Here is a 25,585-nt window from a genome sequence, read left to right as displayed (position 1 = left end):
ACCTTTCTGTGCTGCACTGCGTGATAGAGAAAGGTCAGGAATGCGCCGTACTTAACACTACATGGCGCATTCCTGTAATTTCCCAGCGCTGGTGCAGGATGTGCTGCCTGGTACTAACGCAGGTACCCTTGATGGTGGGAGTGTGCCTGTGTTGTAAGTGGGATTGTATTTGTGCAGGAAGGGACACCTTCCTACACAAAAACAATCCCCCAAGGTATTTTCCTCTTTCTATGTGTGCTGCAGAATGGAGCACAGATGGAAAGAGGCAGTAAAGAGTAGAAATACAGATATGTCTCCTTATTACGCCTCATGTGGGAAGGCGTAGCATTCTGACGCATTCCCGGGTCTACCAGTAATGATAAATATGGGAATACTTCAGAAGGGTGGATGCGAAGGACCACCCACGCTCCACCCATGGAGTGCCTTCCCAGGGCAGAGTAACACAAAGTAACGATTTGCACACCGTTGTGTTTGTCTGGATTTATGAAGCCACCTAAGGCAGCGCGAGGTGGCCTTGCGTGACTTGATGAATCAGAGGTTTTGCATCGCCGTTGAGCCGCCTTGCATGGCGCAAGGGCAATGCCCAACCTATTTGAATAAGCCCCTTTATATTTTTACCTCCACACCAATGTGCCTTGATGATATACATGTTGTCAAGGAATATATCTCTTTACAATGAATGCGCATCAACGCATTCCATTACAACAAAGTCGTTTCAATAACTTGCTGTAGGGGGCGCGCTGCACTTAGGAATAGTATAATTTACTATTCCTACTCCAGTTTGTGCTACAGCAGGGAAGGTGTTGGATTGTGAATCCAACACCAGCGCGCCCCCTACAGCAAGTTATTGAAACGACTTGCGATGTAATGGATCACGTTGTAATGTAATGCGTTGTAGCGCATTCAATGTAAACAATGTTTTTCATTGTCAAGATACATAGATGTGAAGTTAAGAATAGTAAGTGTAAACACACGGTTACTTATACCTACCTCGAAGATACAGTGCTATCTCATTTTCTGCACTTGGTATTGTTGCAGGTCGATAATTTGCCACTCATTATTGTGCTATAAGTCTCAGGTGTTTACTTGTTTTCCCATTAGATAGTCCTTGGTGTTCAGCTCAGGTCTAAGGAGGATGATGTACACTTTAGGGATGAAGATACAGCCTAGCAGTCCAGAGCTTGAAGTAAGGATGGCGAAGATCTCCACGGCCACCATGTACCTGCCCTTGGTGCTCAGGTACGCTGGGATGAAGGAGACCCAGACGCTGCAGAACACCAGCATGCTGAAGGTGATAAACTGGGCCTCGTTGAAAGTAGCCGGTAACTTTCTAGCTATTGAAGCAACAACAAAGCTAAGAAGAGCCAAGAATCCCACATAACTAACAACAGCAAAGAACGCAGCGACAGAACCTTCGTTACACTGTAGGATCATCTTCCCGGTTTCTGATTTGGTGTCTGTGTCTGGAAAAGGAGCAGAGAGAAGGAGCCACACAGTGCAGATCACCACCTCCCCCATTGAGCAGCCAAGCATTACAAAGATGGACAATCGTGGGCCCACCCACTTTCTGAGTTTACTGCCTGGCTTTGTGGCATTGAATGCGATGATAACTGTGAAAGTTTTTGCTAAAACTGAAGAAACAGCAACAGTGAAAATGATCCCAAAGGCAGTTTGACGGAGGAGACAGGAAGTCTTTGAAGGCCGTCCAATAAACAAAAAACAGCAGAGGAAGCACAGCATGAGGGAGAGGAGGAGGATGTAGCTGAGATCCCGGTTATTGGCTCTAACCAGAGGCGTGTTGCTGTATTTAATAAAGATTCCCAGCACTCCAGCAGTGAGGAGGGAGAACAAACTTGTAATGGAGGTTAAGGTAACTCCCAGCTGATCCTCATAGGACAGGAACTCCACCACTCTTGGAATGCAGGAATTTCTCTTCTGATTGGACCACTGGTCTTCAGGGCATGTTAGGCAGTTTGGCATATCTGCAATGAAAGAACATTGTTCAGTATTACATAAGATGCTTTCAAGCAGGGAAAGATGAGAGAGATGAATGGAATGGGACAGTCTAGTTATTATGACCTGTTCTATGGCTAGCTATGCATCTGTAGGCCCCTGCTTGGAAAAAGTCTCCATACTGTATTTCCACTGGTGCTGCTGGATTGGAACTTCTACCCCTTCTACTGCATTGTGACTATCACAGTTCAATCTAATCTCCTGATCTTACATAAGCCTCAAAAACATCAAGGCCCCTCCACTGCAGCATGCACAGAATCTTGAAATGACTCCTCTCCCTGTTCTTCAACCCCAATAGCTCATTGTACAGCTCTCTTTTTTTCTCTAAATAACGTGTATGTCATAACAATTCATTCATTTAAATAGATAAATATATTACTATAACCATAAAAGTCTAATATGTTTAGACACTGAAGAAATGAGCACAGACACACTTTGTATTTTTGCCAATGTTTTACAATTTCTCAAACACAAGTGAACTTTATAAACCTCAGCAACAGTGTCATTTCATTTGGCCTCTATTGAAAACTAGAAGGCCCAACACACATAGCAGGGTACACACTGGATTTCATATTCAGAAGCTCTCCTAACCTATAGATCGAATCCCCCACGACTCAGATCTGGACAGACCATTTCTCTAACAATATTCCGCTCCATGTGGGAGAATCCTCGGACCTCAATACCGTTTCACCTAGAAAGGTCAGGCGTGGAGAAAGGTGTCTCTACAGTCCTTTACTTCACATTTTACTCCTTCCCTCCCTCCCACTCACAGATATATTAATCTTCCACTGAAGGATTTTGAGGAAGCATTACCCAGACATTAGATCATCACACCTCTAAGCCATGTCTCCCTAATTCTCTTAGGCTCTAAAGGCAGAGACAGCAGTCTGTATAAAGTTAGAACATAAGTGGAGAACCACTAATACTTGTGCAGACAAACTCACTAAGCATCCTCAGGCATTCACCAAAGAAAGATCCAAATAATTAGGAAGTCCCATATAGTGGATTGAATTAACAACACGGGAAAGACGACAAAGGAATAGTATATGATTTCAAATGAATTTACCAAGCATTTGGGATGTGCCTAATCTATCCCAGCATATCAGTCTCTTTGTGATGACTTTGCCAATTGTTTAGAAGTTTAAACTCATTTCATATGCGGATGAGACACAACTTACAATAACCATGGGGAAAAATCCTGAATCTACTAATATCAGTTTCAGAGAATATATGAAGAATGTAGTCCTCTGGTTGTCATCCAATTGCCTTCAACTAAACACAGGATTGATTGATTGATTTGGGATATATATAGCGCTTGAATGTCCAAGGGCATCTTGGCTCTATTGCCAGCAAGAACCAGTAAGCTGCAAATTAAAGAAATAGTGAGTAGTCTAATTAGTAAAAAGCCATGGTTTTTTTTGGAGATTTTCTGAAGGATAATAAATTTGGACTATTATTTAAATCTGCCAGGAGCGAGTTCCATGTTTTGACAGTTTATAAAATGAAACTCCTTCTTCCACAGTGTGATCTGCTGAAGCTGGGGGTCTGTAAGAAGTTACTGTGAGAAGACCTTTAGTTTCTAGAAGGTAAATTCTAAATCAGATGGTTCTTTAAATAATGTGGACCAGCACCGTACAGTGCCTTATGTCCTAAGCAGAGGGATTTGAATTTCATCCTTTTTCCGACTGAAAGCCAGTGCAGTGTTCTTAGACCATGGACAACTGTCTGATATTTTGGGATATCCACAGTGGCGTAGCTAGGAGGAGGCAGTGGGGGCGGTCCGCCCCAGGCGGCACAATATTGGGGGCGGCCGCGCGGCACTGGTGGCCCGTTGTGGCCTTTATCATTTATTTGCGGCCACTGTGTGCCCAAATAAATTATAAAGGCCGCGCGGGACACCAGTGCCGCGCGCGTCCCATTTTGAAAGTGCGCGCTGCATGCACCTGACCTGCTGTTTAACTGCTAGTGCACCAGCGGCAGTCACAGTGCTTTCAAAATTGCGGCCACGACCCGCCACCGCTTTTGTATTTGCTCAGCTCTTGACTGTTGGTCCACAGGTCCGTCCCAGCCTCCAAGGCTATCAATCAATCTTGTAGCGCGCAAGCGCTACCAATGACGGCCCTGGGCGACATTGAATGATTTATTGTGGCCAGCCCTGCCCTCGCGATGAGAACGACGTAGCAGTGACGCGTACCGCGCTTCACCACTATGCGCTCTCGTGCTCATTCTGGCCTGGGGCAGTCAGTGCAGTGCTGCTCTCTGGGCGATTTGCTGGCTCTGGAGACTGGTCTGGCTGCTGATTAAGTTCAGGCCAACCACACCTTCCTGCCATAGAGACTCTGGAGCGAGTCACATGTGAGGTAAGAAGAGAGTTTTCAGAGGGGATATTTAGTTAGTGGCAGATTGGCAGCATAGCTGCCAACAGGGCTTTAAGTGGGATGAAAAAACTGGGGGGTCTCTCAAAGTGGGGTGACCGATTTATTATAAAATGAAACTCCTTCTTCCACAGTGTGATCTGCTGAAGCTGGGGGTCTGTAAGAAGTTACTGTGAGAAGACCTTTAGTTTCTAGAAGGTAAATTCTAAATCAGATGGTTCTTTAAATAATGTGGACCAGCACCGTACAGTGCCTTATGTCCTAAGCAGAGGGATTTGAATTTCATCCTTTTTCCGACTGGAAGCCAGTGCAGTGTTCTTAGACCATGGACAACTGTCTGATATTTTGGGATATCCACTGTGGCGTAGTTAGGAGGAGGCAGTGGGGGCGGTCCGCCCCAGGCGGCACAATATTGGGGGCGGCCGCGCGGCACTGGTGGCCCGTTGTGGCCTTTATAATTTATTTGCGGCCACTGTGTGCCCAAATAAATTATAAAGGCCGCGCGGGACACCAGTGCCGCGCGTGTCCCAGTTTGAAAGTGCGCGCTGCATGCACCTGACCTGCTGTTTGAGTGCTAGTGCGTCAGCGGCAGTCATAGTGCTTTCAAAATTGCGGCCACGACCCGCCACCGCTTTATTTATTTATTTATTTAAGGACGTGGCTTTAGAACACTTACGCTAAAAATCTGTGTTAAGCATAGTGTGCCGCCTGACTTGTATTTTGCTGTATGTCATTGCATCCAGTCCAGTTATGTAATACAGCAAGTAACATCATACCTACAACCAGGCCCGGTTCTAGAGGGGTGGGCCAGGCCCACCCAAGGATTGCCCTGGCCCACCCTGGGCAATTGTGAACTGGAAAATTAAAGTTTTTCATCCTAATGTCTCTCAGTGGCTTGAAGCCCCATTGTGCCCTGCCGCATTGTTTTATTTAATTATTAACCATTGACATGCTCTAGTTTCAGGCCTGGGGACAGGTGTGAAATCAGCAAGGAAAGCAGCTGCTATGATGTGCAAATGAACTGCTCAGACATCCTGAACACTTTCACTCATTCACACTAAAGAGGCTGCAGGCTTCCATCACAAGGTACCTAGGAGTTGCAAAAAGTGATATGAGAGAAACTCTTTACAAAGGATTTCCTTTCCCCCAAAAAGTTATTGAAAATGTGTTTATAATTAGCATATAGATTTACTCAGGTTTTTCTACAAATGTCTTCCTACTCTGAGGCCATTACTAACTTGCAGTATTACATAAACAATAAATTAATGGAAAAAGTCAAACAAAAATATGTTTTAATCTTTCCATTGGCTGAATGAGAAAACATTTTACTCATCATTAATTCACACCACAATAATTTGTATGTATATTGTTACAGGTGATACAATGATTCCTTGAGCAAGGACCTATGGGCAGGGCCAACCGAATTATGTGGTTGTGCAGGTGTGGCATTTTTCGCATAGCTATGGATTTGCCGCATTTGCCACATAATCCATTATCTTCTGCATAATCTGCAGATTTTTGAAGAGGTTGTTTTGAGCTCAAATGGTTAAAAAGTTATAAAATTGCATTGACATGTGATGGCGCTGAGTGGAAGGTTCTTTCCTAAGGTTGACTGGTCACCTTCTGATTGCTTATTGCTAAATTCAGGTGTTAGACTGGTCCCAATGAAGTGCAATCTATGTCTAGTGTTAGCAAGCGTAAAAATATCAAAATAATGAATTAATACTATCACATAATGTGCCGCATTAAGCTGCATAGTTTTTCTTGTTGCACAATTGTCAACACAGCTGCACAATTTGACCCATGCTTCAGCCTGAATTTCCCGCATCTACATTTTAAAGTTGTGACAAGCAAAGTCCTTCCCCTTTCCCAAAGCTAGAAGGGCAACAGAGAAAGTGAAGTCAGTAGCTCTTTGGGTGGAAGTTATTGTCTTAAAATGTCAAAAGAGGACAGATGCCAACACCTAAAATATTGAATCTCTGAAATACTTACTAGAATCCATTCGCCTTCATGGCCCAGCCATGCTTCTTATGGCCTACCCAAAGAAAAAATCCTAGAGCTGGGCCTGCCTACAACAAGTCAGGACTATTGGCTTTGTCAATGGTTATTAGTTTCATAAGATAAATAAGCTGCAACTATGGCTTGTTACATATAATATTGAAAAAGCTTCCACTTAAAGCCCTGGTGACAATGCCACAATGTTGCTGATCTTGCGTTTCAAAAAGAGAAGGGAAATCCAGAGAGAAAATTACTCTTTAAAGGATTTCCCTTCCCCCACAACGCTCCACTAGTGAGAAGTGAGCAGTGCACTTTGAGGCTACTCTTTACCAACTGACATTGGAACTACTCAAAACAACAATGTACAGTAGAATGCTTCTTACTGTGTATCATCTGTGACTTGTCCATTCACACCAATGGTTGAATCTCTTTGGCAGTACCCCCATATAAATCATGTGGATTGCAAAATGTTCTTCTTTAATGTATAATTCAGATGTAGCTTACACAAATTATTTTAACTTATGTTGGTAATATATTTTAATGGGTATATCTAACGGGGTCACAGTAGTGTAGCACAATACAGCCCATCCTATAATCTCCATGATTATCTCATGTACATCCAGGGTTCTACTCCCTGGCTTTACATCCCTTCATTTTCAGTTTGATTGTTATTGTCTTCTTTATTTTAGTCATAATGTGTGGTATTATTTTGACAATATATTTAAATAGACACACCTAACAGCATCTCATGTAAGTTTAGCATAATGCATCCTACCTGGTTTGCTCAAGACTCACCTATATACATCTACTTCCTTTAATCTAGATGTATTTCACTTGTATTTTAGCAGCTGACAATCACACTTAACGTGCTTCATGTCATCTTTGTCTTGTATCTATTTATTTGCCCTGCACATTTCTTTATTTCAAAACATTGACCATTCTTGGCCCACATCACTGTGGTAGAACATGCTTCACCACCTATCAACCATTAATCCCCAAGGCTTGATTCTCAGGTAGCATCTTTCAACATTCCATTGCCTTGTTTGCTTTCTTTTATTGTAATTAATTTTCGAATTACATTTGTGATGGTTAACCCTTAACGTTGTGCTGAATCTCTGTATTTCCACCAGATGACTTTACATTACACATACATTATGCAGCAACAGTGCTTTCCTGCAAGTGTGTTAATGCGCCTCACATGAGTGTTGCAAACAATCATGTCACTGGCCTCCTCCAGGCGACAAACTATCTTATCTTATGCTGCATGCAGTAAATGTTATACTGTGTGTAATACAATATTTAAATTAATTACATACATACTCTGCTTTCTGTCACAGGCTGTGCCCTCATAGCACCGTAAATACAAGTCACTCATCTGTGCGCCAACAAGGATACAAATCAGTGACCCTCCGGCTCAACCAACTGAGTTTTATGGCAGTGCAAAACATTTCCCATTGAGCAAAGGCTAGAGAGCCTTATAGCCATTTGAAGATCCTTATTTTCATTTCTTTACAGTCTCCTGCTGAACTTCCATCTATCGTACCCTAACCCAACCCTCTTTCACTTCTATACAGTTTCTCCTCTGAACAATTCATTGTCTTTCTTTGACCTGCACCTCTTACCTACTTTTCCATTTTCCTTTTCACATAATCCGAAGCCTCTTTTGACTCTGTTTTTATCTTACATTTACCACTCTTTCCCTCACATCTATCTCTTTGAGTTTCCTTTCACCTTAAAATCTTCCCCTTTGCACCAGTTTCCCATTCCGGTGTGTCTTATACCTCACTCTTTCATTCTCTCAGAGAATTTCACTCAATTACAGCTCCGATGCGTGCCTACCTATCTTCTACCATCATTTTAATGCTTCACAGTGCTCTACTCCATTCAACATTAAGTCCAACTCTTAATCTCTTCTTGCCTATATCTCAAATGCATCTTTAAAAGTCTAATTTTCTCATTTCTATTTCTTCCAATTTCCTCACGCTATGCAAATTTATCCTCTTTCTCCACTTTCTTTCACTTCCATCTCTTTGGTTTTACCTCTTGAGTGCAACTAGAACTTGCATTCTATCACATTCCTGTTTTCCTCTCGCTTCCACCTTTTATTTTCTCACATTCGTTGTTTTCTAGACACCCTCTCGTCCCTAGTACCCCTTCCCTCCTCTAATTGCTTTCTCTTTGTTCTCTTCTCATCTCCAGTTGTCTCTCGTTTCGTATTATAGGACGATGTGTTTCTTGTGTGAGTAAGAATACGGAGAATACCAGGCAGAGCTGTTCTGGATCCGCAGATTTAGGTAGTGTGAGTATCACTGTGAAAGACCTATTTATTAATCTCGTGACATCTTCTTGATTCGTTGCCTTTCTGTAGCAGGCTCTCATGGCCTCTATTGTGCTTGTTTGGTAATTTAATGCCTGCAAGTCAGCTATTATGATCACACACATTTGTTTTTATTAGGTATATCATGAGTGCATTTAAGCCCATTATGAGTTTTAACAAATTAGATTTTGCTTTGGGGTTGTGCTAAAAAAGTGGCGCAATCCCAATGCAAAATCTGGGCCTCAACTAATTTTACATTTTTTTTAAAACCATGCCACAAAGTACTTGGCAACAAGGAGAGGCATGTTAGTAAATCTTTTAATCCTAATTGGCTACACAGTCTGCATTTTCTAATATTTTTATAGAGTTAAGGCATCTGCTGCAGAGGTGCCCAGTAACTATCAGAATAATAATTGGTGAGATAACCCTGGATGTTAAAGTATTTCTTAGAGAAATTTTAGTTTTGTGTAGTCCCAGATCTTACTCAAAGTAGTATAGAAGGTTAATGTACCTGCAAAGCACATCAAGGTAATTTGAAGATACCAGATTTTTTTTAATGTAGCTAGGTAAGGTTACTGCTTTGAACACAGATCCTTTTGTTACTTGCAGTTCATAAGTAGTAAGCCTTTTAATATAGCACAGTGAGCTATGTAGGATATGTTACTGCTACAACTTTTAACCCTCACTGACTCAGGCAACACATCTTGTACACTGATTTACATGCTTGCATGGTTTATTTTCAATCTGTATGTTAGATAAATCGCTCTGACACCCTGCATTAGGATTTGTAGCGTTATAAAAGAAAGTAAAATAGTGCTATTTAAATTGTGTGTAAATACTGGGATGGACCAACACATCTGAGATACTTACATTTCATGCACTTACATAAAGGGGCCTAACAAAGTCAAAGCATGCCTCTCTTAAGTACCTGTGAAGAGATAACCAGCTGTGGGCTTTTGTTTCCCTCCGTTGAATTAACATTTAAGTGTGAGGTTCCAGGCCACTCGATCAAACGGAGGCCTAATGGAGATAAATGTGAAAAGAAACCTTGCTGCCTGCACGCTGCTGCTGGGAATGAAAAGCAGTCAATGTGCGGGTGCTGCTGCACGTGTCTAGGAGTCTGAAAATGACACCTGGACAAATTCAGCATATTTCTGTGGGGCCAACTTCTAGGCAGGGTCGACGGCGTTCACCCTGTGAAAATAATTGGTTGCCGCTGTACACCCCGGAATTGTGCCCTGGTTGGTGTCTTTCAGTGGCTGCATGGTTCTTTCAGTCCGAGTCCTCTGGATTCACAAATAGAAACTTACCTAGACTTTTACTTGCACATCTACTAATGTAGGCTCAAACCCTGAGTAGGAACCAAATGGCTATCTATCTATACATCATCATGAGTAGTAGGTAATGCAAAATTAATTTGCACAACCTTTTGGACTTGGAGTGTATTTTTATCCAAGGTAAGGGGTTAGTCGACCGGTGGCTCTGACAATTTCTTTTGGTCATAGAAGTCAAGGTGTATGAAAGCTGGGACTTGATGTGATGCCCCCCTCTGTTGGTAATCAATGTACAAGATGTGCCAGATAACAAGACATTGAGGGTTACAAGGTGTAGGGGTCGCATGCCCTTCATAGCTCACTGTATTTATTGCAATTTAAATGGATCAGACAACAAGCTAACATTTTAAAATGGTTGTATTTATCCGTTATTCTATTTATTATGAATATCTTTCTTTTTCTTATTCTTTCAAACTTAGTTAAGATGAAGTGAATAAAAGAGAGTGGTGCAGCCTTTAGAAAAAGAAAAGGCTAGAGAGGAAGAGTTAATAATGTATGAAGGTGCACTACTGAAATACCTCAGTCGCGAAACAGAAACTACTAGTACTACTACTGTTAATGAAACAATTTCCGATTCTGAATTCAAACCATCATCAAAGTCGGGGTCACCGAGAAGGAGTAAGAAGCAAAGTTATTGAGCAAGTGAAAGAAGCAAAGTTTTTTTCTATGATATTCAACAGCACCCCTGATATTTCTCATAAGGATCAGACGAGCAAAGTTTTACGCTACGTAATGATCACTGGAAATAAAGTGATGGTTGTGGAATCATTTGTCAATTTCTTTGAAACAAAATGTAAAACCGCTGAGAATATTTCAACTATGATTTTGCAGAATTTAGAAAGCAATGGAATTGTTTTTCAAAATTGTAGAGGACAAGCATATAATAATGCTGCTGTGATGGCTGGTCAACATACTGGCATTCAAAGACGCATCAGGGAAATTAATGGAAAAGCGGAAATTTTTGCATGTACCAATCACTCGCTGAATTTGGCAGGTTTACATGCAGCTTCTGTTGCTGTGAATTCTGTTACCTTGTTTGGAACTGTGGAGCTTTGTTCACGTTTTTTTTCTTCCTTGATACATCACTGGGATATTCTGACTTTAGTCACTGGTCAAAGTGTCAAGCGTGTAATAGAAACTCGGTGGAGTACATGGGGACATGCTGTGAGTGTTGTAAAAAAGAATTACTCAAAAATCTTAAGTGCTGTAGAACCTTTAACTGGTGAAGAAGAAAATAGAGTTACCAGGTCAGATGCTGGTGTGCTGCTTGTTGCTTTACAATCTTTTTCCTTCCTGTGCTTTCTTGGCCTGTGGAAATCCGTCCTTGTAGAAATTAACGACACTCAGGTCTACCTCCAAACCAAAGGATTAAATATAAAATAATGTGACATAAAACTCAGGGGCATATTACCAACCAATAGAGATAATTTTTGTCTCTAACTTATTTAGAGACAAAAATTATCGCCGCAAATCGGCGATTTTTATCGCAGATAAACCTTGCTATTAGCAAGGTTTATCGCAAATGCGATAAAAAACGGCCGCAATGCATGAATATCGCTGAAAAGTCCGCGATATTCATGCATTATCGAGCAAATGCTCTTAGCCATGTTATCCACCTCCCATTGGATAACATGGCTAAGAACTGCTCCTGGGCAAGTGTTAGCTTTTGGAGATATTTGCGCTTAGCGCGAATATCTCCAAAAGTTGGTAATAGGAGATAGCGATGTTAGCGACTGTTTTCAGTCGCTAACATCTTGGCACGCCCACTTTGCATGTCATTAGTGATAAATATCACTGACATGCAAAGCGGGGCCCAAGATGGTCACTATCTCCTATTAGCTGTCGCTAACTGGTGTTAGCGACAGCTTGGTAATAGGGAGAGAATTTTATCTCCGCTTTCTTGGCTTTTAAAGCCAAAAAAGCGGAGATAAAGCCCCTTGATAATATGCCCCTCAATGCTTTAAAAGCATTTCTAACTGAAAATAGTTGTGAATTAGTTAACAATTCAGTAGCTTGCGCCAAAGAAATTTGTGATGGTCTTGGGATAGTCATGGATCGTCGGTGTAGAAAGAAGAAACTAATGGCAGGTGAAGAATCACGAGATGCTGAATTGTCATACGAAAGTGAGCTGAGGAGAGAAATGTTTTCTTCACTGGACAGAGTGATCCAAGAAATCACCACAAGATTTCAACAACTTCATGTTCTTGCTGAAAAATATGCTTTCCTTACTCCATCGAATCTTTTGAATGATAAATATGAATGTCAACTAAACCATTATCATGATGCATTGATTGAGGAAGAGTTCCTCATTGAGAGAAAAAGACGTCAGAGTTTTATTTCTGTTGCTGATACGCAACATGAAACAGAGACATGGAAGGACAGTCCCCTTGAACTTTTGCAGTTTATTCTAAAATACAGTCTTGAGAACTCTGTTCCAAATATTGTAATACTACTGGATTTTTTCCTGACAATTGCTGGTTGTGAGAGGAGTTTTTCTAAATTGAAATTGATTAAGAATTACCTAAGATCTACAATGAGTGCCTTACATTTAAGAAATCTTGCCATACTGTCTATAGAACAGGAACTGAGTGATGAAGTAGACTTTGTTGATGTCAATAGAAAAGCAAAAAGAATAACATTTTAGAATGTTGGACTTAAATTTTACTTGAAAAATAAGCATAGTGTTTTCATTCACTTTCCTATACATCATTTTAAATTGTTGTTGTATTTTTGGTGTGTATTAAAAGGGGCTGCAAACTAAAACAATATTTTTTATATTATTACAAGACCTAACAATAAAGTCATATTAACCTTAGTGTTGTTTTCAATTAATTTACAATAATGAATTCATGTCTGTGTCCCCCCCTCACCCTTCTTGTGCAGGGGGCCCTCACACCATGTTTGCGGTACAGATTCTGAGGTGGGCATGCGAAACAGTCTCCAGTGCGCACTGGAGACTGTTTCGCTGCTGACGCTGATCACGCTGTAGCTGCACATCCCATCTTGAGAAAATTGTGACGTTTGTCCAACTGCGACTGAAGTATCAAATTTTGATGACAGGAAGTACAAACTAAGAAAAGTGACGTACAACTACCCACCTCCTGTGATATCATTCAAAGGTTTTCCTATTTTGGAGTCCCTGCCTAAATAACAGAAACATTGTCCCTTCCAATGTGAACATTTGATGTGAATAGAACTTGGATGGTTGATATTTTTTAAGGGTCATCAAATATATGCACAAAACCCATGTCCTGATGATGGTCTTTTGAAATTATTTCGCCAAAGACCGAAACGTCGACTGTTGCGTCTAATTCTGCACATTACTGACCGACTACAATTGATTTTCATTTACATTTGATTTGAAGTCATTGCCTTACTCTGTGTAGCAGTTTAGACTTACCTTTTAGATGTATCATAGGAATATATTATCAACTCCCTTGTACATCTGAAATGCATTTTGTTCTGTACCCTCATTTTTTATTCTGTACCCTGTTACATCAGTAACATCTTTATTCTTAAGAAAATAATAATCTTTTGATAAAAAACCTGGTCTTTGTATTTATTGATTTTGTATTTATTGCTTTTTTTGTTAGTGTGGTAACACCATTTACTGGTCCCTTATCATTAACTTCAGCTACTTAAATCTAACCAATGAGGGTGTTTAATTAAATTGATTCCCCTTTCAGCTGTTATTCAAAAACTTAAACGAAATCCCTTGCTGGTCCATTATTTTTCTATTTAACTTTTGCCCAAACCTGCAAGGGTATATTGGGTTGCTCACCCTATCTCAAAGTTCCGTACATGACACATTATTATAATTTTACTGTTCTTGTACACTTTTAACACAATTGCAGAAAAATGTAATGTTTCTTGTTTCTTCTGAATATTCAAGGAGTGCTGCAGCGCCGGAATCGTTTGTCCCAGGCCTTGGATAGAGTTGAACATGTTCCCATGGCCCCTACAGCTGTGTTTAAGGATTGTGATGATAATGTGTCACCCCTCCCTGTTTTTTAGCTTTGGTCCCCGGGGCAGGCTGTGCACCATGCGTGTACTGAGGCTGCTATGAAGGAGAGATGCACTATTACCAGCTGGTTATGGGTCCCAGGAGCACACGTCTTTTCATTCCCAGGTAGTTGGTTGCTGCTGCTTAGAAGTAATGACAGGGCGCGACCCCTAGATGTTGCCTTTGGGCCACCAGAGTGGGCTTTGTATCTGGTCTGTGTTGGCAAGGTGGAGCTGACTAACCCCTTTGTGCTGAGTTTAGTTCTAAGGGGACACAGTAAGACATTCCCAGTGAATAAATAAAATGCTGTTTTTGAAAGATAAAGAATCACAGGCTTCAACACTGTTACGTTGGTTTGAACCCCCAGAGCATATCATGTTTGTGCGGGTCCCCACTGCTTTAATGGGGGGGCCATGATGTATTGTCATTTAATGTCAGCTGCAGATGATGGATCCCTGAACAGTATCATGTATGTGCATGTTTGCATTGTGCTGAGGGGATTACTAGGTAATTGTTCACGCAGCTCTCTGATGGATGTCACATTTGGTTTTTATGAGACCCCAGATAGATCATGCAGTCTGTGTGTTCTCTCTTGTACTGCCATTCACCGGTGTATTCAACTGTGTACCCTTGGACCGCGTCATGTATGTACATGTAACTTGCACGATCGAGATAACTATTAGCGGCGATGCTACGTGTCTCTCGGACCTCTTTCAAGTGCTCGCCGTCCTTTCCCAAGGGGGCGGCAACCTGAGAGATAGCCCTGGGCGCAACAAGCTCTAGCTACGCCTCTGGATATCCAACAAACATGCAGGAGTATTTTGGAGCCACTGAAACCTTTGCAGATACTGTGTTTGGATATTCACATAAAGAGTGTTTCCATAGTTCAGTTTAGATAGGGCTAATGCTGTCACAAGTGTTTTTTCCTTTCTGAAGGTATGAAAGGGCACATTTTTCTAATCATCTTTAAGATTAAAAAGATTGCGGAGGTGAGGGTGCTGATCTGATCTTTAAAAGTCAGTTTATCATCAAAGATGAAGCCTAGATTTTTAGGTCGAGACCAGCGTAGGCTGCGCTTGCAAAGTCTCGCAGGGAGAAATCTTATGTTGACAGTGGGGGGGCTTGAACCCGCCCCTCTTCTCCATTGGCTGGCTTCCTAAACGGAGGCCAGCCATTGGAGGAGAGGGGCGTCACTCCGTTCAAGCCCCGTCTTTTTGGGATTCGGGGTGTTTTTTTTACTTTCTTTCTCTTTTCTTTTTCTCCTCTTCCCATTGCCTGGAATTTTTCCTTCCAGCCAATGGGAAGAGGAGAGAAAGAAAAACACGACCCCGAATCCCAAAATGAGGCTGCGTTTCTCCGAGGCATTTCTGCATGACCTCGGAGAAAGATGGTTCCAACAGGTTCACTTGGAACAACCAGACACAGTGGGGGACACCACAAGGAGCATAACAGTAGAACAGAGAGCAGGCCCAAGCAAGACAAGACCTTAGTGACAAATTTATCATCACTCACACTCAGTCCAGCAGAAAGCTCCGTCCTGGAAAAAGGTTTGGGTTTTATACCCACCCCCCGCTTCGACCGATTCAAGTTACACTGTGAACTTAATTAGTTATTTCGGAAACTCAGGTTAAAAATCTTTTTTGAACACCAAGATTCTGACCTTCCTCAAACCAATCCGAGTGATACAGGTTCTAAACTCAAGTCTAATTTTATTCCTCCGCCACAAACAGTTCCCCCAGAAATACTAGCTTTTGAGCAAGCTGTCTTTCAAGAGCAAGTGTGATTTGTTTGCCCCGTATACTGTGACGTAAGGGCTGAGACATCTATTTTAAGAAGTTTTCTGTTGGTTCTTTGAATTTACCTAGACGGAGCACAGCGTGAAGATTACCCCTGCCGTTTGAGCCTATGTAACGGGGAACCTGTTTGATTACAGTGAGTCCTTTTAAACCTTGATGATTCAGAAAAGGGGGTGGTGATGAACAGAGTGCCTGAATTAAGCAGACCACTCTTACCCAGTCCAAAGATCAGGGTTTGATCCATCAACGTTTTTTAGCTCACTGCACCATCCCAGCTCAGAACTTGGCTATATGCAAATTAGTCTGTTCCTGTCCCAGTGCATGATGGGAACAGGGCAAACCAAACTACCAACCCAATTCTTGTACTGGGAAGGAAACAAGCTTCCGGGGACCGGTTTCTGCCATTTCAGGCGTCGTCGGCCCGGCTTGCTTGAATCCTGATGGTGCAATGAGCAAGGGACTCACATCTGAGTATACCCTTCCACGCTTATGGTGGACAAAATGATTCAGAAAAGGGGGTGGTGATGAACAGAGTGCCTGAATTAAGCAGACCACTCTTACCCAGTCCAAAGATCAGGGCTTGATCCATCACCGTTTTTTAGCTCACTGCACCATCCCAGCTCAGAACTTGGCTATATGCAAATTAGTCTGTTCCTGTCCCAGTGCATGATGGGAACAGGGAAAACCAAACTACCAAGCCAATTCTTGTACTGGGAAGGAAACAAGCTTCCGGGGACCGGTTTCTGCCATTTCAGGCGTCGTCGGCCCGGCTTGCTTGAATCCTGATGGTGCAATGAGCAAGGGACTCACATCTGAGTATACCCTTCCACGCTTATGGTGGACAAAATGATTCAGAAAAGGGGGTGGTGATGAACAGAGTGCCTGAATTAAGCAGACCACTCTTACCCAGTCCAAAGATCAGGGCTTGATCCATCACCATACCAACACCAACATACCTTGCCAACACTGATGATTTTTCTTCTGATTCCTCTCGCACTGTACTACATGATGAATATGCCTTTCTTCTTTGTCTGAAACAGACTTATCTGATTCCTCCAAAGTATTTTATTTCGATTTCGATTTCACTGCTTTTCCTCTCTGTTTGGATTGGATTTGTTACAGCATTTTTCTTGCTTTTAAATGGTCAATTCCTTCCAGAACTCTCTGCTTCAGAACTGTTTGCCGAGGTATTGAAGTCTCATTCGTCTTCACTTAAAGAGTGAAAAGACCCGTCCTTGTGAACATTTCTGCATTTCCTATCTCTGATAGAATTGTTTGGGATAAGGTACTAATTGATATTTTTGGTCCTAAAGAAATTCTGCAGATTTCTTATGTGTTTAGGGAACCTTTGTACGAAATTATTACTGGTGGCTCCATCTCTGATGAATGGGATGTGGACAGTGTTAAGGGCATGTTTTCTGAACTGGAACAGTGTTTGAATTCTGCTAATTGTGGTGAAATGTTTTGTTACCACTATGACCATCGCTATTTACACAGAAATAGTACTCTATGTACAGTTTTCAATTTCATGCAATAGGAACATTGCCCAACATAATCAGTTTGTGGTTCTAAAATGTATTTTTCATATTTTTCTGGTGACAGTTCTTTTGACTCTAGTTAATTTTATTATAAGCTTACCCCTTCCCCTGCTAAGAAAAATATGCTGACTCACACAAAATTGAGATATTCAGATTAATTTATTTCCCAGTTGGCTATGCAAGGCTATGAATATGGGAACAAAATCAATTTGGGCAACACGACAAATGCAAGACCGGTGCATTGATGCTTTTTTTTTTAGAGCTTTTCTAATCCCTATGCAAATTACTTTATGAACAAAACAGTGCAGCAAACTGTCTGCCTAGGTCTGCCAAAGATTAAGGAAATAACCACACCAACCTTCCCTCGATTACATGTTTTGACAATTGGCAACATCTTACAAATTTTACAGAAGAACAACCGAATAGTATGGTACGGTATGGTACATATAATTCTTCAATTTTAGTTTCCTATGGGTATTGGCCAATACACACTAAGGGTTATAACACTATTTTTTTAACTCCTCCACTGGTTTTAAAGCTAGCAGACCAGACCCCTGATACATGCAGTCACTACATTTAGGAGTGGTAACCACAGATAGATTAGGAAAAGTATGCCAGAAAAAGGCTACAACATTCCACTTTGTCTGCAGTTAAAGATCGTCTTTTTCTCCTATCCAATGAAACTTTCTTGTTGTGTCGTAGTTCACCATGATCTAAGAAATTCCTTTTTTGCCATGTATAATGAACTGTGGAAAACAATTCTCAGCGGGAGGCTGCTGAATGCTTATGACAAATTGACAGGATTAACTTAGAAAAAGCACTGGTTGTTGTGGAAAATGGCATGCCTACGTTGTTAACTTTAATTTATTCTTTTAATAATATTGTATCATCTGTATTAGATGAAATACAGAATGACATGAATCTCCTCCAGCATGAGCAAAGTCAGCTGAGATAGATTATTACACTGAGATGGCCATTGCAGGTTTTAAAATCAAACTCTGTGCAACGGTAATATCTGAAAGCTACAGAATAGTTTTTGCCGTACAATTTAACACATACACAAAGACTAATGGCAAAGAAAGATGGACCTTACACAATGCTAAACATAGCATGTTTAGAGAAATTAACTTTTACAGTAGCTGAGACACCATCAGCTGTATACCTTATCCAAGGTTTTGTGTCTTCACACATTGGATCTTAATGGGATCAAAGGAACCAGAAATGTACAGATCCCTAATAGTCAGAAAATTCCCAATTTCTATGTCTTGCTGTTTAATCAAACAGATCACATGTATCGAATTTTAGTCCTGTATACTCACAAGTAATTGTTTGTAATAAAGCTTCTGGAAACTAAATCCTTTTAGGACAACAACCCTTACTCACCCAAGGGTGACATGCTTCATCATTGGGTTCCCTCCTCAGACCTGGGCTGCAAAGTCAATGGTATGGGCTATGATTTCTTAACGGGGCGGAGCTGAGGTGTTTTGCAAAGAAAAATGATAGAAAGGGGTTAGTGAGGGACAGAGTGCAAAATAAATATTAGGGTGATGGATAAAACTATCTCCAAGGGGCCCACATAGACTCTATTTTATGGCCTCTGAGATAGAGTTAAAAAGAGGACCGGGGACTAATAAAATATGACCCTCTCAGGTGTCAACATGCTACTGCCCATATATGGTCCCATAAATGGATTTGGGGGCATTTGTCAGGACCTCAAAGATGTATAGTCAATTTTCATGAGCTTGTGATAGTGAAAAAAATAGAAGCAATGCAAATATATTGGCCACCACTTAATCAATGTGGCGATGACCCAAATTAATATGTGGGTACCGTCTTTCTGAAAGTGATAATGAAAACAATGGTCATGATTCAATTATCATCACTGTGTATAGGGATATCAAAATGGCAGTTCACTACTAAAATGATCTCGTATCTGTTAAAGATCTATAGTAGTTAGGTTATGTAGAAACTGACATAGCTTCCTGTAGTTATCCATAATTGGTCTTACCTAATGAAAGAGAAGTAGAATCTACTCTCAAACCACTCTATACATCTTGTGGTTCCCAACTGCAAATAAAGAGCATGGCAGTTGCAGACAAAAATGTGTGGAATCACAAACTACAGCAGAGATTATCAGTATGAATCTTGTTAGGTGTAAAGAAATATATAAAATACATTGTCATATCAGCAATGGTGGTATTCACACTAAGGGCAGGAGTATCAATATATTGTGAATATACATATATGTCAGACTGGCAATCTCTCCATATATATAAAACAAACACCATGTTCATGAATTCTCCTTGCTCTTTCTTATATTCCTTGTCTTACTTCACTTTCAGAAAGAGTTAAATCAAGGTGCAGTGGCGCTAACCAAAATCCATGTTAGAGAGTAGGTGGTGCACGTCGACTAGCGTTAACTAGCAGCCCAAGCCGCTGCTCGGAGCCTGAGATTAGCCTGGCTCAGCTATCTATGGTTTTATCTCAATAACTATATCAACATTTCAGTTGTCATCTTTTCTGAAACACTTTCAAGTAGGCATATGTAAAGCTTTAGGAGAGAGCTTTGTTCATGAACCCTGGGTTTTACCCTTTAATTGCAAATGTTTGAGTGGGGAAACTGAAGTATTCATTAGCAGAAACTAATCTGAAACTTCTTTTGGCCATTCATTTGTAGGGAAAACAGGTGACACTTCATGGGGCGTGCAATGCATCCATGCCAATTTGGGCGTGTTATCTGAAGGGTGTTCCTGCCTCCTTAACTCGGCCAGTATTAAAGTTGCTTCCAAATAGAAGTTATTTGATCTTGAATGACCAAGGTTGTTGTCGGATGAAACTGGGAGTGCCATATGTATTGATAGATTCCAGGGTCATTATTTGTTGCAATAACATTCTATTTCCCCCAATGCACAAGATTAAGGAAGTTACCTTATTGCCTTCTATTCCAATTTTAAACATTAACTTTGATAAGTTAAGCTGAATCAAAGCTTTATTGTTTCAATAGGACGTTTCATCAACTGCACGGGAAACGTTTGATTCCAAGTTGCAAGGTCTCCTCTAAAGTACAATCACTCTTGTGCACAAACCTGCCCAGCATTTTGATGAAACTTTACACTGAATATTGGTACACGTGTTTAACGTGATTGGGTCTGTATTTATTTGCACCTTCCAGGCAGTATTCATAGATATTCTGTCCTTTTTATATTCTTTAGTTTCCAGTATATTTGGAGGTATACCGCTAGTGGTATTTCTGCTTATTGCGCTTTTGTTCCTATTTTTGTTTCTCCGCAATGGATGTTCCACCTCAAAGTCAAGTGGTGAAGGACTTACCACACATCCCGATGTGCTGCAACTGCATTATGCAGTGCTTTGGAGTTTCTTTACTCCAGGAAATGAATGACAACAGGTACTTACCCTTTAGACCTGTGTGGTTACACTCTGTGCAGCCTATGTTCTGCTGTCTATTGTGCCCTTTCGAGTGCATTGGATCTATGTCTTGCTTTGGAATTGGTTTGATCTATGGATATGGAACTGCAAATGCATCCATTGAGGGCTGATCTTCAGTGTTGTCAAATGAGATTGCCATGGTGTCTTATGAGACTGCCATGGCTGCAGGATGCTTAATATGAGCTATTATCTCTATCTAGGGACACTGTTTTGGATTGACCTTCACTAGGAGGAGCTGTTGTCTTTCTCCCTCCGGGACCTGCCTGCCTGCTTACCTACTGCTCGCCGGACCCGCTCCGCGGGTCCCGCTTCGCGGTTTGCAGGAGTTTACTTTTTTGTCATTGGGGCGGAGGCGCTGAGGGCAACAGAGGCGAGGGCAGGACTTGTTGCAGGGCTGCGAGCAGTGCCGCAGGGACTCCATCTCCCAGGAGTCCCTGCACAATCCAATCTACTGCACCTGCTCTCCCTGCTTGCCCCGCCCCTGACCACTTCCACATCCTTATAGCAGACTTAGCAATCCGCTGCGCGGGAGCGTCCCGGGAGAAGCCCGGGACAAGGGCGGGCCGTCTGTGGCCGTCAGGGGCTGCAGGAGGCTGGGCTGGGCCTACCCTCTGACATCTGGCTCAGAATTGTTGGACATTGTCTCGTCTTGTTGCAGTGAGTTGTCACCATTTTGAGTTATACAAACTGTTAGTATTACTAGTAAATTACATTGACGTGACTACCTGTGCTGTGTTATCTTGCGAATACGATTGACTTCACCATAGTTAGCTTGTTTAAACATGTCCACGCATTCACCAAATCCCTTACCTTCTACGGTAGGGGTTGCAATACTAGGTCCATTAGACAAATATTTTCTTAGGGCTACCCGTGAGATAGACAGAGAAATTGCCCTCGCTGAGAGACGCGCTGAGCGCCGGCTATCAGTTGAACTCCTTAAACACCCGCTAGAGAAGCGGCCGTCCCTGGGTTTCCCGGTGCCGGCCCTTTCTCCAGCACGGGCTATTGATTCTGTACCGAATGCTTGTCCACTCTTGGATAAATCACTGGCAGCTGCCTTGATGCCTAGTTCTGATAGGGTGGAGTGTATAACTGATCCAGTCCCACCTATTGAAGATGAAGCCCTGGCTGTGAGGTCTAACGTCCCAGTCCACACGCCTGCCCCTAATACCACTTTTAGCCACGGGGAACCCCCTCCTCCACCAGTGATATTACCACGGGCAGTAGCCAGAACAGTCCACACTAAAAGGAAAAGAATTGCTAGCCCACGTAAAGGTCGTCATCCTAACCCCCATAGGAAAATTAGGAAACTTGGCACTAGGGTGGGAGTGATTCAAAAGACCATGGGGGCGGGCGCAGATCATCCACAGGGTGACATGGGGGGTGTGTCAATCGGCGAGTTACCAGCAAAACCATGCGCTGCTCTGACCACGGTTTCTGCAGAGCTCACTCCCCCCGAGATCCCCCTGATTGCTCAGATAGAGAAGATGATGAAATCTCTATTGTCTCCGGTTGTAGAGAGAGTCAAAAGGTTGGCGGAGCGATTGGACAGCTTTGAACCAGCGACACTGGATAACTTCTTCTCCACCAAATCTCTAATCAAACTACACTCCAGGATTAGGGATGAAGACTCAGGGGGGGGAACTTGCTGCTAGGGCGACCTTTGTTACCCCACAGGATTTATCAAATGCAAATGGAACGGTCGAAAGGGTGCCAACGGCAGAGGCTCAAGCTCTACCTGCTGTCACCGCCAACGGGGTCGTCCGGAACCTTGGGCTGGCCACAAAAAATACTACTAATTACCCAGATCCTCCAAGGGCTACAAATACCGACCCTAAGAAGCCTGCACGTTCCGAGGCTACTGGCAAAAATTGCTCTGTTAATTCACATAACCCTGGAACTGGTAAAGTTCCTGAGCTAACCCAACCTAGAAGATCTAGTCCCATTCCTCCTCTCATTATCCAGCCTGATGCACCCCCTCCAAAGAGGCCTCCAGAATACCACCTATGAATTTGCCCCCTGACTGTCACCCTTACGTTGCTGTTCTTACTAACGTACCACCCTTGTTGGCTGGGCAGCCAGAATCCTACCAGATGTTAAAAACACAACTATGTACTGGTTAAGGATAAATAGACCCCTGCCCAGGGAAATAGATGGGTTGATTCTGGGAGTTAGAAGGGTAGGGTGGGTGGGTCATGGGCATAAGCGCTTCGAGGGAGACTGTGTGGTGATAAATTTTAAGGATGATAGGGTTGCCCAGATAATTTGCAATCAGAATCTAGGGATTGGTGGTGCCGGCATTGGAGTAGTAGATTTGTCCTACTTCTACCCAAGATAGCATTAACTCGGTTGGAAGAGGGAGGTGTAACTTTACCCTCCCTGGGAATGATTCCTACCCTATGCCTTACCAGCCAGCCGCATGGCTGGGGTCATATGGGAGGCTGCCAGGATACTGATACGATACTATCCCCGGGGTGGTTCCCCTGTCCCCGGGTACGGGATTTTGGACGGAGCCTTACGTCCTGGAGACTACTATTACTAGTGCGATATCCCCTCCAGCCGTATGCAGTCCCCAAGTACGGGATGCCAATCAGGGTGTTGGGATCAAGCAAGGAGTAAGTACACTTCAGATACTCCCTGAGGGGGAGTGGGTCCCCAACCTCGTACCTTACAGCGAGCCTGCTGTGGCGGATCCAGTTATAAGGATTCTCAGCTGGAACGTTGCGGGTATTTCGAGGAACCTGGCTGTACCGAAATGGAATACCTTTGTGGAAGGCTATCTATTTGTATTTTCCAAGAAACTTGGAGTAGGGAGCCTTGCCACAAGGTAGGCTATTCGTCTTTTTTCCTACCAGCACTGTCATCTCCTTCCGGGAAGGGCCGCCCCTCAGGAGGCCTCCTCATATGGGTCGCCATTTCACTTGGTTGCCAAGTTACTCACCAAGTGTCAAACTCATTTGACCTTCTGAGTACATCACTTAAGGGACTCAGGAGAGGGCTGACCCTAGATATCTACATCATCTATGCCAAGAGCATGAAGGGAGGTTCATGTTCGCCCATAGTGACAGAATTGGAATCCATGCTTAGGCAGGGTACCAATAGTTCTCATGTCCTGGTCGCAGGGGACTTTAACTGTACGTTTGAGCCCCTTGGATTGGAGGACACTTTGGGGACTGTTGATGAAGATACTAGGAGAGGAATACCTGCCCTAACTTTACCTCCCATTAGAAGGTGGTCCCAAGTGGCGGTCCAATTTTACTCTCTAAACATAGAATTTGGCCTTAGGGCGGTGAATGTAAGGACGTCCTCGGATCTATCTGGAGCCCATAATTACAACAGGGTGAACCATACGTCCAGGATAGACTACATCCTCCTTGACGTAAAACTCTGGCGCTATCTACAGGACATGAAGGTACTCCCTTCGGTCGAGAGTGACCACAATCCCCTTTCTCTTGCCCTCCATCCCCTGTGGACGGGGAACTTGGGGGTGCTTACATCCCATTTGGCGTCTGCCCATCAGGAAGTATATCCTTCCAACTGTGGTAGATGTCTAAAATGGAGTAAGCTCATTATGGATGAAAAGAAAGTGTCAGCTATTGCGGCTCTCTTAGATACTGCACAGTCCCAACTGGACTTAATGGTCCCCCAGCCCGAGGGAGTCTCAGTGCTATTTTGTGACACCACCAAGGCTCTGAGTGAGCTTTTCCATCTCCCAAGTAAGGCCCCTCGAGCCGTTAAGAGTGAGAATATGTTGAACTCACATGGTTGGTACACCAAAAAATGTAGAGAGAAGAAATACTCTCTGGTTGGTGCTGTTAAAAGTAAATCCTTGGCTGCCATAAGATTGGCAAAGAAAGAGTATTCGCAGACCACCTCTGCAGCCAAGAGAGAATGGGAGGCCAGGTTCTGGTCGGATCTTAGGAAAGCAAGCTTGGATAGGGATGCTAGAAGCTTCTGGAACCTTATAAGAGCTAGGGATAGGCCAGTTAGCACCTTGATGACGTGCAACATCCCTGCCCAGAGCTGGTTCAACCACTTCTCGTCTCTCTATACCTCTATTGAGTCAATTACCCACACCACACTCTCTCTGGCTGCCTGCCCAGGGGGTTTTGAGAATGTTCCCTTCACTGCTAGAGAGGTGGAGGACGTAATTAAGACTTTGGTGCCCTTGAAAGCAGCTGGGCCTGATGGGATACCGGGTGACCTACTACGGGCAAATCCAACGGTGTCGGGGAAGATTGTTTCATCACTGTGAAATGCCATTAGCAAAGGTGCGCCCGTACCTGAATCCTGGAAGGGGGTAGAGGTTGTCCCGATATTCAAAAAGGGGTGTCCGGACAACCCTGCCAACTACAGGCCTATAAGTCTGATTGACTCTTCCCAAAAAGTGGCAGAGAAGGTGATTCTGGGAAGGGTACTCCAGTGGGCGGACAACAATCACATCCTGTCGGACCTCCAAGCCGGATTCCGTTCTGGCACCGGGACCATTGAACAGGCCTTCAGATTGGCTCTCCTACATTGGAAGGTGGTGGTGCTGGGCGGGGGCAGTCTATATTTGGCCTTTATAGACCTTAAGACTGCCTTTGACCTGGTTCCTAGGGAGGAGGTATGGAGGGTTCTGCTAGATCTGGGGTTGCCCGCGTTCGTTCTCTCTCTCTTGGTAAAATTACATGCTGGCAATTTTGTGCAGGTTCGCTGTGGTACGAAGGGTGAAAAAACCAACAGGATCCCTGTGGGAAGGGGCGTCAGTCAGGGATGCGTGTT

The 25,585-nt window shown here is 42.9% G+C and overlaps 1 protein-coding gene across 1 annotated transcript in view; it reads right to left on the bottom strand.

Moving 5' to 3' along the window:
- Positions 1–1,074: 1,074 nt before the first annotated feature.
- The window catches only part of LOC144784201 (vomeronasal type-2 receptor 26-like), a 162,492-nt gene continuing 137,981 nt past the window's right edge, over positions 1,075–25,585 (bottom strand). The window contains exon 5 of the mRNA XM_078662859.1: positions 1,075–1,982. Within this exon, the coding sequence (XP_078518985.1) occupies positions 1,075–1,982 (908 nt within the window). The remainder of the gene's footprint in view (positions 1,983–25,585) is intronic.

This window comes from Lissotriton helveticus, chromosome 10 (assembly GCF_964261635.1).
Source record: "Lissotriton helveticus chromosome 10, aLisHel1.1, whole genome shotgun sequence".
Classification (NCBI taxonomy): domain Eukaryota; kingdom Metazoa; phylum Chordata; class Amphibia; order Caudata; family Salamandridae; genus Lissotriton; species Lissotriton helveticus.
The sequence above is the reverse complement of the archived record's forward strand: the minus strand, read 5'-3'. Positions and strand labels throughout refer to the sequence as shown.